General features: G+C 49.1%; 1 protein-coding gene across 2 annotated transcripts in view; it reads left to right on the top strand.

Moving 5' to 3' along the window:
* The window catches only part of Shroom3 (shroom family member 3), a 275,797-nt gene that overhangs the window by 218,224 nt on the left and 44,239 nt on the right, over window positions 1-13,334 (top strand). For both annotated transcript variants that reach the window (XM_055595724.1, XM_055595721.1), the window contains exon 3: window positions 12,359-12,490. In XM_055595724.1, the coding sequence (XP_055451699.1) occupies window positions 12,359-12,490 (132 nt within the window). The remainder of the gene's footprint in view (window positions 1-12,358; window positions 12,491-13,334) is intronic.

The following is a 13,334-nucleotide window of genomic DNA, read 5'->3' as shown; positions in this document are numbered from 1 at the left end:
ACACACACACACACACACACACACACACACACACACACACACACACACATTTTTTTTTGACAGAATTGGTGTATAGTCCAGGCTGGCCTTGAACTCTCCATCCTCCTGTCCTATCCTTTCTAGTGCTGGGACTACACCTGTGTTCCACCATACCTGGCTCTGAGTGTGCTCTTAAGTTAGTTCATCAGTTTATGAACTAAAATTGTAGGGGTTTGACCTAGACTTCGTGACACCCTTGGAGGGATTGATGTTAGAGGCTAAAGTGTTGTGTCTTTTTTTTTTTTTCCCTCCAGCAGACTGGGAAGGCCAGACTTGTGTTCCTCTGCCTTTTTATGCAAGGGGAAAAGTCAGCTATCGACACAGAACATTTTTGTAAATTACTTCTCTCCATTGGCATTTCCTCAGCTTCCAGACTGTAAAGAGCCTTGACCTCAACCAGCAAATGAAAATAAATCCTAGTGGTAGGCCGAAACCTCTGCTGGGGAAGACTAAGTGGGGAAGATGTAGAGACCAGAGACATACCCTGGTCACTTTCTGTTGATAAAACACTGACCGAAACCAGCTTGGAAAGGAAAGGGTTTATGTAGCCGATCGCAGTCCGTCATGGAGGGAAGTCGGGGCAGGAGCCCCAGAGGAAGGCCTGCTCTCAACGGCTGGCTAAGCTGGCTCGCTTACACATCCCAGGATCACCTGCCCCGGGGGTGGCACCTCCCATGTCAGTCATTCATCACGAATGGGCCCCACAGACATGCCCACAGGCCAGTCTGACAGAGTCTGAAGGAGGCAGCTCCCCAGTTGAGGTTTCCCTCTTCCCCGGGTGACGCTAGTTTGTGTTAAGTTGACAAAAACTAACCTGCACAGGACACTGCCCCCACCCCCCACCCCAATCCTGATTGTTGAGCTAGACTGTTGCTCCATAGGATTCCCCGGACAGCTCCCTGAGAGGTCTCTGCTGACACCACCAGCATACAGAGTGTGGGTAGCTCTGATCACAGGCAGAAGCTAGGTGAAGGGAGGGGACCCTTGCAAAGTGTACCCCGCAGCGCTGTATTGTCAGGAATGTCACCGTGTGCCTGTCTCTGGCCATCCAAATGAGCTGGCCGACTGGCAAGTTCAGTTTAGGACACTGAAAGGAAAAGAATAGAAAAGAAAAGAAAAAAAAAAAAAAGAAAGAAATGTTGAAGAAGGCCCTGCAGGGTTAGCATCAGTCTGGCTGCCCTGACACCCTTGAGGCCTTGTGCCAGGCAGCTTAACCGTGGGCATGCCCCGATTGCGCCTCAGTCTCACTCCAGTAGGCACGGCTGCAGTTAGGAGAATGCAAGACTGGAGCCCCGTGCTGCCTCTTCACCACCACCTCCTCCAGACTCTGCCTCTAACATTCAAGCCCTTTGTGCTGGTTCCCATGGTTACCTCCTCACCGCCAGCAGCTGGAATGTGTGGTTTGAGGAGGCTGCCCCTCCGCCCCCCTGCAGAGCCAGGTCCGGCTGGGCTGGGGCGGAGGCCCATGATCCACAGCTGGATTCGTGAAGTGGGGTCACAGTCCAGCGCCTCCCCTTTGCCCTGGATTCTGTACTTTTCCCAGGCCTGACATGCCAGGCTTGCAGCGGGAGGAGACCCATGGGCTGATGGGCAGCTCCCAGCGTATTTCCTGCCCCAGCCTGGCCTGGCTGGACTGTCACTGACCTGTCTGCCCCTAGTCCAAGGCAATTCCTGTGTGCTAATGCCCAGCCAGTCTGCTGCTTCCCTGTGGGCTTTTGTACCCCGCAAGCTGTCTGTTTAGCTGACACTGCTGAGACCAGGAACTGGCATCCAAGGCAGGTGTTGCTTTCAGCCCAGAACACGAGGCGGGTCCTGGAAACCCAGGAGAGTGTGGCAACCGGGGGGCAATCACAGATGGGAGCAGGGCTAGCTCAGAGTGTGTCCCCGAGCTCCCTCGGGACACTGTTTGTGCTTCTGGGTGGAGGTTAAGCTGCCCGGAAGGAAGCCAGCCATCAGCAGAAACTACGTCACGGCAGCTCCCCTAGTGCAGCGCTCCTCAACCTTCCCAACGCTGTGGCCCTTTAATACACTTCCTTATGCTGTGGTGACCCCCCCCCCCCCACACACACACACCATACAGTTATTTCATTGCTACTTCATAAGGCGTGGGCTTAAAAACAGTGCATGTGAGCTCCTTCCTAAAACCAGGTAATCCTCTTGGGCAAAGTGAGGATTAGGCGCCATCGCAGACAAGCCGGCGGTGAGTTCAGTTTTGCTGAGAATCCTCGGCTGGTGCTGAATTCAGCAAGGGGTCTGTTTCCTCTCAATGATTGACAACCTTCGTTTACATTTTTGAAAATGTATTATTTTATTTGTTTGTGTGTGTGTGTGCCTGTGCCTTTGTGTTTGTGTATACATCATGTGCATACAGGAGACCTTGGAAGTCAGGGAGCATTGGATCTCCTGGAACTGGAGTTACAGACAGTTATGAGCCACCATGTAGGTGCTGAGAATCAAATCCAGCCCCTCTTAACAGCAGTGAGCTCTCTTAACCTCCGAGCTGTCTTCCCTCCAGCTCCTCTCTCTCTATTTTTAACGTCCACCCCACTCCTTTAGGAAAATCTAGGGTTGGAACAACTTCTTTGCTGCAGATGGTGTGAAGAAAGCATGACTCTTGTAAACTGCACTAGGACCCCAGGATCCTTCCAGAGCCCTGGTCCCTTGTTCTGTAGGAGAAGGGGTATCTTACCCAGAGCTTGAGGTGGGATGGTCTCGATAGAAAGCCTGGACCCCAACTCCTGATGTCTGTAACTGGTCATGGGGGTGAATCCCACTGGTTCATCCTTCCTAAGGCCTGGGGCTGGAGCAGTAGCCTCTAGGTTTAACTCCTCCAAGCAGAATCTGTATCCTAGACCATTTCCTTCTCCACTGCCCTCGCTGCTAGTCATGCCCTAAGGGGCCCATGCACAGATTACCAGTCCTTTGCTGCCTGCCACCCCCTTCTCACTTTGGGGTTGTTTGTATCTCTCCAAATGGGTTAGGCGTTCCTAGTTTCTCTTTTTCAAGGAATCAGAGTCCATCATGATTCTGTGTCCAGTGTGTCCACTCTCCATGGCGAATGCCTGCAGTGGTCTGTCTTATGTAGACCATGCTTCGATCCTTCAGCAGGTATCACGGCAGGAAGATGTACCCCAGGCTTTTTTCCTTTCTTTTGAAAACAGAAAGTTCTGAGGCTCAGAGAACAGTGGCCAGGAACGAGCAGAGCCCGAACCAGAACACTTATCTTCTGGCTCCAAATCGAGAGTTTTTTCTTAGAGACTAAGGGTTCAGAAACTGGAAATTCCAGCTTGGAGCCTTGGCTCCAGCATGAACTGATGTCCTGCCTCAGACATTGTCTTATCAGAATTTGTCACATGTGCCTCTTTCCCAGGTTCACTCAGACTCACAGACTCATGTTGTCATGTGACAAAACAGCCTGGAATACTGAATTGACCTGGGCAAGTCTGGTGGCCCATTGAACTCCAGAGATCCACCGGGCTCTGCCTCCCTGTGCTGGGTTTGTGGATGGGCGATGTAGCACCTGGGTTTTTTCATGATTGCTAGGGATCTGAACTCAGGTCTTCATGCTTTCCCTGCAAGCATCACCTCCTTGATGATGAACCATCTTCTCAGCCCTGAAAGCAAATGTTTATTAGATTAAATATTTACTGGGTACTATCTCTAGGAAGAGAACTGCAGATAGGATCAAGGCCATTACATGGTGGTTAAGAGCATACATAGTCCTTGCCACCAGCCTCGACATTTTTTTCCATCAGGGCTTAGGCAACAACCTCTGCTTCTTTTTGTCTTTGTTTTCTCATCTGTAATATAAGGAGGAATAACATAAAGACCGTTGTCTTGTCCTGAAGAGTCGTTGTGAATACTGTGAGAAGATGAATAATAGTGCCCAGCTTGGCTCAAAGCATTTCATAAAGGAATTACAGCCTCTGTGATAGCTGCTCTGCATATGACTGGTAGAAGCAAGCATATACATATTCAGTGAGGAATGAAGTTTTAGGAAAGAGCTTGATCAAAATCTCCTGTACTCCGTTTCCACAGCACCCATCGGGTTTATAAGTGTACAGCTGAACAATTATTTACACAGAGGGGTCATAGCTGTTTGCCTCCATTGCAAGCATGATGCCTGATGATAATACATTCCATGGTTGGCCCTTAGTGACTATTAGTCGAATGGATGGTTGGGCTGGGTATAGAAGTGGCCTGGCTCCTGGCCTCAGAATGAACCACCCATCTTAAGATGTGTTGGATTATTTTCAGCAGTGTGCATAGTGTTAGGAAGTATTCTAAAGGCAGGAATGCAACCTGGGTATTGTGGGTAGGAATGAGGGAGCCCTTCTGACGCCGGTTCTATTGTCCCAGGTGTAGGAACAGTTGGCCTTGGGAGAGAGTAGTCTCATTTGAATTTCAGTAGCATTCCCTTTTCTCCTCCTTAAGCATTCCCTATAGAGAAGCTTTGGGTATTAAATGCTTGCCTTTTCATAGAACCTTTAGGGGCGTAGTGTTTGTTCAAAGGCAGTCTAGGCTAAAAGAGACTAAATACTTGAAAATTGTTCTTAGCTCTGTCTAAGGACACTGCTATGCCAGCAATAGAGCTAACAAGTCGTGATCTTGAGCAGATACCTGCCCCTCTGTAATGTTCTTAACTAGGGATAAGTAATTCCTGTTGTATGTGTCTTTTAGGATTTCTGAGGGCCCAATAGAAATTTTGGGAATGTGCTTCCTGAGCTGTGCCTGATATTACTGTAAGGCTTTACAGCTTGCTGCAGAGATGTGAGTGTTGCCAGTGACTATTGGAGAATGAAGGTTGGAGAAGGAAGACCTCCAGTGAATTTTCTCAGGAGGCATTCACCTTTTCCTAATGATCTAGTTTCCCAGAAACCCTGCTTCATCTCCAGGTATTCCCAGTGGTCATTGGAGCTTCTAAAGTCAGTGTTTCCGATGGGATGCTGTAGGAGGTTGGTGAAGCCTGAAGAAGTGATGTGCAGTCAGAGGTCTGCAGTCCTCTGGGGTTATACCCTTGAAGGATACAGCTGTTTCCTCTTTTTCTTCCTCTTCCTTCCTACCCTTAAGCTGAGGCATTTTACACTGCCACATGCTCCTGCCATGGCTTGCTCCAGTAGACTGAGACAACAGAGCCAAGCAACCACAATCTAAAACTGTGAGCCAAAATAAAGCCTTTGAAAAGAGAGATTGATTACCTCAGACGTAGTAACAGGAAGCTGACACACCACGTCCGTGATACACGGCAGTCTGAAGAAGTTGACAGGCATTTATTGACAGGCATTATTTACAGTACTTTACACATACCAGTCTATTTATAACTACATTTCAGTTCAGTTTATTTTGTACAGGAGGAGAGATACGCACAAAGTGAAGTGTCTAGCCCAAGGTTGCAGACCTACTAGGTGGTGGCGTCAGATTGGCCCTGGAACCCCTATTGGCCAGGCACCTGTGAGACCCTGACACTTCTCAAGGTTGGTTCAAGCCCAAGCAAGGCTCTAAAGCATTTGACGCCAGAGGTTGCAGCCCTAGCAGAAGTCTCACCAATTTAATTGGAAGCCCCTGAGTAGGGGCTCTCCGTTGTTTAAGCCGCTGTTCATGGCTTGGTGTGCCAGATGGCTTGCTGAGTAGAGAGACTGAAGTCAAGGGCTGGAGGGATGGCTCAGTGGGTAAAGCTGTTGCCAAGCTTGATGACCTGAGTTCAAATCCCAGGACCCACATGGTGGGAGATAATAGATGCTTACAGTTGCCCTTTGAGATCAACACACACCCACACACAGCACACATGTGTACACACATACAAGCAATAAATAAGAACTTCAAAAAAGGAATATTGAAGCAGATTAATGCTTTTAGGAGGCTAGTCATCTCTACCCCACCCACTTATCTCCTTCCCATCTTTTTACAGGGCTGACAGCTAGAAGTGGAAAAGCTTATTGATTTAGAAAGACTATGAAAGTGCTAATGATAAAGATTCTGGGCATGGGTCCATTTAAAATGTTTTCAGGGCAGAAAGAGAAAGCAAGAAACCAGAGCAGGTGCAAGCGGCATGGGCCTGAGATGTGCAGACGCCATCAAGCCAAGGCTGAGGGGTCACTCGTGGCCTCCTGTCACTAACCAACCATGGGAACAGGGTGGGTGAGCAGAAAGACAGGGAGTCTTTAAGAGCAAGTCAGGGCCATGTCTGTGATTAAAAGTACCAGACAGGCTACGGCCAGCATACAGTCAGAGGCAATGCAGACTGATCGCAAGGAATGATTAGAAAAGCAAAAAAGGAGAGTAATGAAGAGACAGTGACCCGGAAGGTTAAGCCTCAAATAGATAAGTAGCCAAGGGTCAGTAATAAGAGCAAGGAGGCCTTTGGAGGAAGAGCGGTGCACTGAGAATGTCTGGGGAACCTTTGACCCATGGTCACATGGTCAGCAGCCAGAAACTGAAGAGCAGCTATGTTTAAGAACAAGTGTGTGAAGACCAGAGTTCTTAAAACATCCTTCAGACACCGAAGAGTCCAGGCCTTGTCAGCCTCCCCGACCGTCAGAGAGGGGAAGGAAGGGAGTACTGGGGGAGGCGACTGCAAGGACTTAAGAACTTGGTAGCCCAGGACAAAGGGCAAAGGTCAGCCAGAGAAATGTGGGAGACACGGAGCAGAAAGAAAAGGTAAAAATGTGACTTGAAACACCAAGAATGTGGCTTTTAGTGAGGCAGGCAAACTGTCAACAAACCAGTATGCATATACACCCAGTATAAACCCAAAGGAAGTCCTCTGGGAGCTGAGGACAGACTTAGCCCTGTACACACATACGCTGCCCACTTAATTACTAAAGGCCTTCTGGTTGCTTCCAAACAGACAACAAAATTGCACCAAGGCATGCCAGCCATGTGGCAAAGGTGTCGGCTAGTTTCTTGCAGTGCCCCTGCTCTCTCAAGAAAGCCAGCATCAAAACCTAGGGCTCACAGCCTAAGTAGAAAGTGACAAGAAGAAAGGAAGGGCCTGCCTTTCCTTTCCTAACGTGCTATGAACAGCCAACGCCTTGGAGAGTTTAAGGCACCGAGCCTCATTTGGGAAAGATGGGGTACCAGGAAGGAGAATATTTATATCAGATAAGGCAGCCCGTGAAGGGCGATGTTTGACCTGGAACCTGAAGACTAAGGAATAGTGAGGCAAGAAATGGAAAGAATGTTCCAAGTGGATGGAAAATGTGGTAAAGAGCGTGGTGCGGATTTGAGGACGCTCCTGAGATCTAGATGAGGTCAGGGCTCTATGAGGTTAGAAAGGTTGAAGGGTGGCCAAGTTGGTTTCTTGGGTCTGAGTTGAGGAACGCTTTCTCACAGTGCAGTATGAATCAGGAGGTGACACTGAGCACTCCATTTACAGCTTGTGTTGGCTGCTGCGTAGACACGGGATTAGAGGGAACGGCAACGGATGGGAAAGAAGTGGCTGGTCTCAGAGGTGAATGCAGCCTTTCCCTGGGCCGTAACGGTCTATATCCAGGGTTCTTTCCATTTAAGGACAAAATAGAAAACTCAAACTCAGTGTAGGCCAGGAACTCAGAGGGCCTGGGGAGGCCGCTTTAATAGGCTCAGGTCCCTGTGTCTCCTACTTTAGCTTCCACCATCCTTCTGTAGTTTTTACAGCATTCAGACGAGCCACAGGAACAGAACGATCTGGGGCTTCATCTTGTCTTGGCCGAAACTCAGTCCAGAAAGTAGGTAATGGACACTATTAAAACACCACATAGTAAAGCAGCCATCATGTGTTCAGGAGTTGGGAATATAAAGGGCAGAATGTGCCCATCCTAGGAAGCTGGGGGGTGGGGGTGGGGGGAGGCGGGTGGCTGACCTGGATTTCTTGTCTCTTTAAGCATGAGGAAGAAAGATGTTGCAACGCCTCACCGTAGCTGTTGACCACAATCATTGTTAGTCTAGCTCACGCTCCTCAGGTTGGTGCTGAATTCCTAGTTCAGCACCTGTGGTTGTGATACTGAGACCAGAGAACAGACAGAGACAACATAGAAACAGCCCCCAGAAGTACCTCAACGGTGTTGCCACACGTTAACTCCTGAGGCGGGCCACAGATCTTCGGAACACTGATTTAGCAGCGCGCCATTCACCCAGCAGATATTGGTTGACTGTACGAGGCTTCACAAGGGGCTGCTTGTCTTGATTGAGCAGTAAAAGAGAGGCCTACAAAGGCAGGCAGGTGCTCATTTAAAGCCTGTGTGCAGCTCTGTGCAGGGAGGCGGGGGGGGGGGGGGGGGGCGCTGCTTCACTCCTGCTGGGTTGGGAAAAGTATCCTGCAGGAAGTGATATCCACCCTGAAGCCTGAGGAAGAAGGGAACACTGCCAGCCAGTGGGGGACATGGCCCCGTGAAGCTGGACAGCCATGTGGTTTATTTCTGTGTTTTCTCTTGAAGCTGTTTTGCTGATTCCAGGGGCTCCTACAGGATATTTTAAGTAAAAGTAATTCCATCTGGTAACCCTAAATCAGTGGACCTGTTATCACCATTTTCTCATCTAGGTTAGTAAGCCCAAGGCCTACAAAGCTTGTGGCATAAGCAAAGTTTTCAAAACTGCTGAATCGGAAGAAAGGAGAGTGAGCAGCTGTCTGGGACTTCAGTCCAGGTGAATGTAATTCTGTGTGTGGTCTGAGCCAAGACGCACAACTTCTGTGTCTCAGTGTGTTCTGGAAAATTGGTGTGAGGCGAAAAAAATAAGTCCCCTCATTGTCTCTTTCATAAGGGGTTTTGCCAATAACTCACAACACATGGGAAAGCATGCACGTCCTTTTTCGGGAAACACTTGGACAGCCTGCCTGAGGACTTGCTGGGTGAGATCAAAGCGCCTGCAGACTGACAATTACTGTTGTCAGAGCAGTCTGCACTGGGTGGGGACCCGGCATTCTGGAGACAGCATGCGTTCAGTGTCCAGACAGAGGCCCACTCTGCCCGTAAGTGGTTCAGTGTATAGATAAGCACGAGAAAGAAAAGAAGGTAATTCCGAGGTGCTGAGCTGACGGCTCTCCCCAGCTTCATCCTAGAGCTGTCTTCCATCTAGGGTCACTGTGGCGTTCCTCTTTGTCAGAACAGACAAATTCACGTTCCGTGGCCCCTGCCCATTAAAAATCCTGAAGGGATGAGGTGATTGCAGGGGCCCTGTGCTTGCGTCTTTCTCCCACTGGCCTATTCCTCCTGCCCAGCCATAGCCTGTGACGCCCACAGCCCGTGGCTCACCGTCTCGAGGTGTGTCCACCATGGGAAATGGAAAAAGAAAAAGAACTGAGCTTGAGCGCTTCGGCCACTGCACAGAAAGGACACAGCCAACAATTGTGGTTTAAGTAAAAAAAATGAGGAAGTTATTAACTGCCACAAAGGCTTTCTGAAAGGCCAGCCTGTGGAGGTCTTCTCCAATAGTAAGGTCTGGCGGGAGGGGGCTGGAAAGGAGAAGTCCAGCTCTGGGCAGTTGAGTGGGTGCTGCCGGTGTTTTTGGTTTTTTTGTTTTGTTTTTTAACTTTGCTTCTTTGAAACTGCATTTAACTGTGAGGGGAGAACACAGGACAGTCTGCAGGAGTCAAAGCCCTCCTATCATGTGTGTCCTGGAACTGGGACTCAGGTCATCGAGCCCAGCAGCAAGCTCTTCTCCGTCTTGATGGCTGTCCGAGCGTGCTTCCTGCATTCATAAAATCGTTGCGTTAGGGTGTTGAATGGGGAGGCTCCTTTGAGTCTCCTTTGCACCTCAGTTTAAGCCAAATGTCTGCCTAGCGGGTGCTGCTGGAGCCGAGTGGGACCTGGAAGTGAGGGGTGCCTGGATCGTATAAAAGGTTTTAGCCTGTGAACTCCCACTGGCCACGGCCAGTATAAATTCTTCTGTCCTCGTCATATAAACTAGGTGCAGCTACTTTGTGTGATTACCGAAAGAAGCTCTAAAATGAAGATATTATATGAAGACAGAAAGGAAAATAATAGGGCTATTAAGCACATACCTTGTGTGGGCAGCATGCCAGGCAGTTAATACACGTTATCTGGAACTTCTAGAACGACTCCACGAGACAGGTCTAATAATCACGGCTAATCTGCTGAGTGTTCAGTGTGCCCTCAGTGTGCCCCAGAGGTAGCTCAACAGCCCTGTGCAGAGAGTGGCTTCTTTGGGCCAGTTTACAGACAAAAGAGCAGACGTGCAGGGAGGGCAACGGTACCCAGCTGGTCAGGACTCATCCTCCAGAGCTGTGTTTTTAGCTCTTGTGCGCAGTCCCTCATTCTGCCTTTCCTACAGCTGAGGAGTCCGAGGCCTAGTGTTTTTACTGGCCCAGTGCCATCAGTGTCATAAGTGACATAACATTAACCAAGCCTTAAACTTGAAGTTTAGAAGTCTGTTGATGGGGCCGCATAGATGTAACTAAGTATGGGATCCTGTTTTCTGTTTACAGACTACTTAAGGCAGGCTAGCTTGGTAAAGAAAAGAGTTTTATTAAGCCCACGGTTCTGGAGGCCCAAAGTCCCAAGTTGGGCAGGATTCTTGGTTTGGTCTCTGGCGAGAATCCCGGATAGATTGTATCACTGCTGGGAGCACTGATCGGGAGCAAAAAGCTACTGTGCAAAACAGGAAGGTAGATAATGATTCAAGGGCCAAGTTCATCTGTATAACTGCCCAACAGCCCGTTTTTCCAAGGGCAGGATTATGAATGCTCCCGGCCCCTCCCCCCCATGTGATACCACCTCTTAAATGTCCAGCCTCTGAGAGGCTGTGAGTCCTTGGGAGACACCTTCAGAACCCACCCAGGCCACGGCTAAGGTAAAGAGAAACAATAGAAAACCCCAGCAGAGCCCTTGAGTACCTCCCGGTACCCTTAGGTTAAAAAAGGCTCTTCTTATTTGTCTCAGGGTTTGGGAAAGAACATTCTTTGACTTCGTCCTGTGCTCTAAGAAATAGGAGGCCAGATGGACAGGCTTAATCTTGACAGCTGCTGCTTGGTAATCCGCCCTTTTGGCCAAGGCATCTGCAGAGGCGGAGCAGCCTCACCGAGACTGTCCAGCAGTTGGATCTTGCTTGCTTGCAGGCTTAGAAAAAAACCCTTGAAGACAGACTACAAATACCATCGGGAGGATGACAAACGCACTCAGGGGTCAGGATGGGGCGGTTGGTGAAGTGTGGACCTGTGGGTGAGAGAGTTTGCTGCACAGGCCTGACAACTCGAGTCTGGTCCCAGGAATCCATGTAAAAGGCCAGACGCAGGGGTGCATGTCTGTAATTCCATGGCTCCTGTGGAGAGATGGGAGATGGGACAGGAGAGTCCCCTCAGCTAGGTACTCTGGAACACACAGTACAGTAGAAATGAGAGACTGCGGCAGCCAGGTCAAAGGAGAGAACGGACTTGCCAGAGTTGTCCTTTGACCGTAGGTACGCCATGACACCCGTACTCATACTTATACACTGCACACAATAATAATATAAAGTAAGAACTTAAAATCTCTTCAGAGCTCGTGGCAGGGCCAGTGTGATAAAGAGGCAACATCAAGGGTGTTTGGAAATTCTAGACCTGAACTTCTCTGAGGAGAAACATGCCTTTTTCCATGGCAGAAGCCGTTGGCAATGTGGGTCTTAAAAGTTTTCTCTTGACCCTCTGGGAGTAGGGAAGACGGGAGTTACGGGGTGGTGTTCGGGCCTGCCGTGGCAGGCTGGATTGGAATGGGTACACAAAAGGCTTGCCTTCCAACATGGTAGAGTCTACACAGCATGAAACCAGTTGAAGCCCAAGAATTGAGGTGTGTTCCTCCTGAGCTGCCACCCACTGGGCAGGGCAGGAGCTGTCACCCTAGAAGATTACAGCCCTCTCGTGGAAGCTGAGATCCGAAGCCACGACTTGGTTTCAGGAAAACAGTGTGGCAGTTTGAGTCAGGGAGTTCAGTTGTCTGTCCTAACAGTTAATGCTGCTGAGGCATGGCTCAGTGGTAGAACTTTTGTCCAGCATGCACAGAGCCCTGGGTTCAACCCCGAGGACCACAGCTCTGGGCCCTGAGCATGCTGGGTGTTTCACATCTGAACGATAGCCAAAGTCCCAGGACTGTAAAACCTAAGAAATGACTAATGCATCTTTCCGAGAAACATACCCAGTTAGCCACAGAAACATAGGCAGGTGGGGTAGGAGTCCTGTGAAGGGTTGCTCTTTAGGACAAAGAGCTTGGGGATGCAGACTGACTCCTGCCTCAGCTCAGCTGTTTGGCTGGCCCCAGTCCGTGTTTGTGTATCTCCCAGTGAGGTTTGTTTGTGCTCCCGGCTGTGAAGCCCGTCACACTCAGCTGTTTGTCTTCTTGTTTTTTAACAGAGATGCTTGTGCAGAGCCGGGCCATGCGGATCCTGGTGCCTCTAACTCCCTCAGCTCAGAGCTGCTCAACTGTGGTCCCCAGCATCGGAAAGCAACATGGTCAGGAGGCGTGAAACTTCGGCTAAAGCAGAGGTAGGAGGCGTGGAGGTCAATGCTGACCAGTGTGGGCGGAAAGCCTGGCCCATCCTCGGGAGAGGGCACTAGGGGCAAAGGTGGTTAAGGAGACAGGCTGGTAGGAGAGGGAACAGGCTCATTAAGGAGGTCACATAGGTTAAAGTTCAGAAGGGTGACAGTCTTGCTTGTTTCAGGCCTGGGGTTTGAACTTACAGTCTTGAAACCTAGTAGCAAGTGCTCTACCGCTGTGCCATTAGACATTAGAAATGTGAATTTTGGACTGGTATAGTGGCATATGCTTTTAATCCCAGCACTCCCGAGAAGGCAGGGGCAGGTGGATCTCTCTGTGAGTTGAAGGCTAGCCTAGTCTACATAACAAATTCTAGGCCAGCCAGGGTTACATAGTAAGCCCCTGTCTTTAAAAAAAAAAAGAGAGAGAGAGAGAGAGAAAGAAAGAAGGAGAGATCTGTACCAACCTAGATTTGCCTGTTTGGATTTTCCATGTTTAAAATACACAGATAAACATTAAAGTATCTGTTATGTTTTATATAATAAAAACAGTTGTATTTGATGTTTATGTCTTTTTTATTATATTCCATGTTAAGAAAGGTACTCAAAAGTAGTTTGAATGGGGCTGGAGAGATGGCTCAGAGATTAAGAGTACCAGTTGCTCTTCCAGAGGTCCTGAGTTCTATTCCCAGTATCTACATGGTAGCTCATAACATCAATAGTGAGATCTGGTGCCCTCATCTGGCCTTCTGGTCTACATGCAGACAGAACACTGTATACATGATAGACAGATAGATAGATAGATAGATAGATAGATAGATAGATAGATAGATAGATAGATAGATAGATAGAT

Source organism: Psammomys obesus, unplaced genomic scaffold, assembly GCF_907164565.1.
Source record: "Psammomys obesus unplaced genomic scaffold, mPsaObe1.curated_primary_1811, whole genome shotgun sequence".
In the NCBI taxonomy this organism is placed as follows: domain Eukaryota; kingdom Metazoa; phylum Chordata; class Mammalia; order Rodentia; family Muridae; genus Psammomys; species Psammomys obesus.
This window is presented reverse-complemented; position numbering and strand designations above follow the sequence as displayed.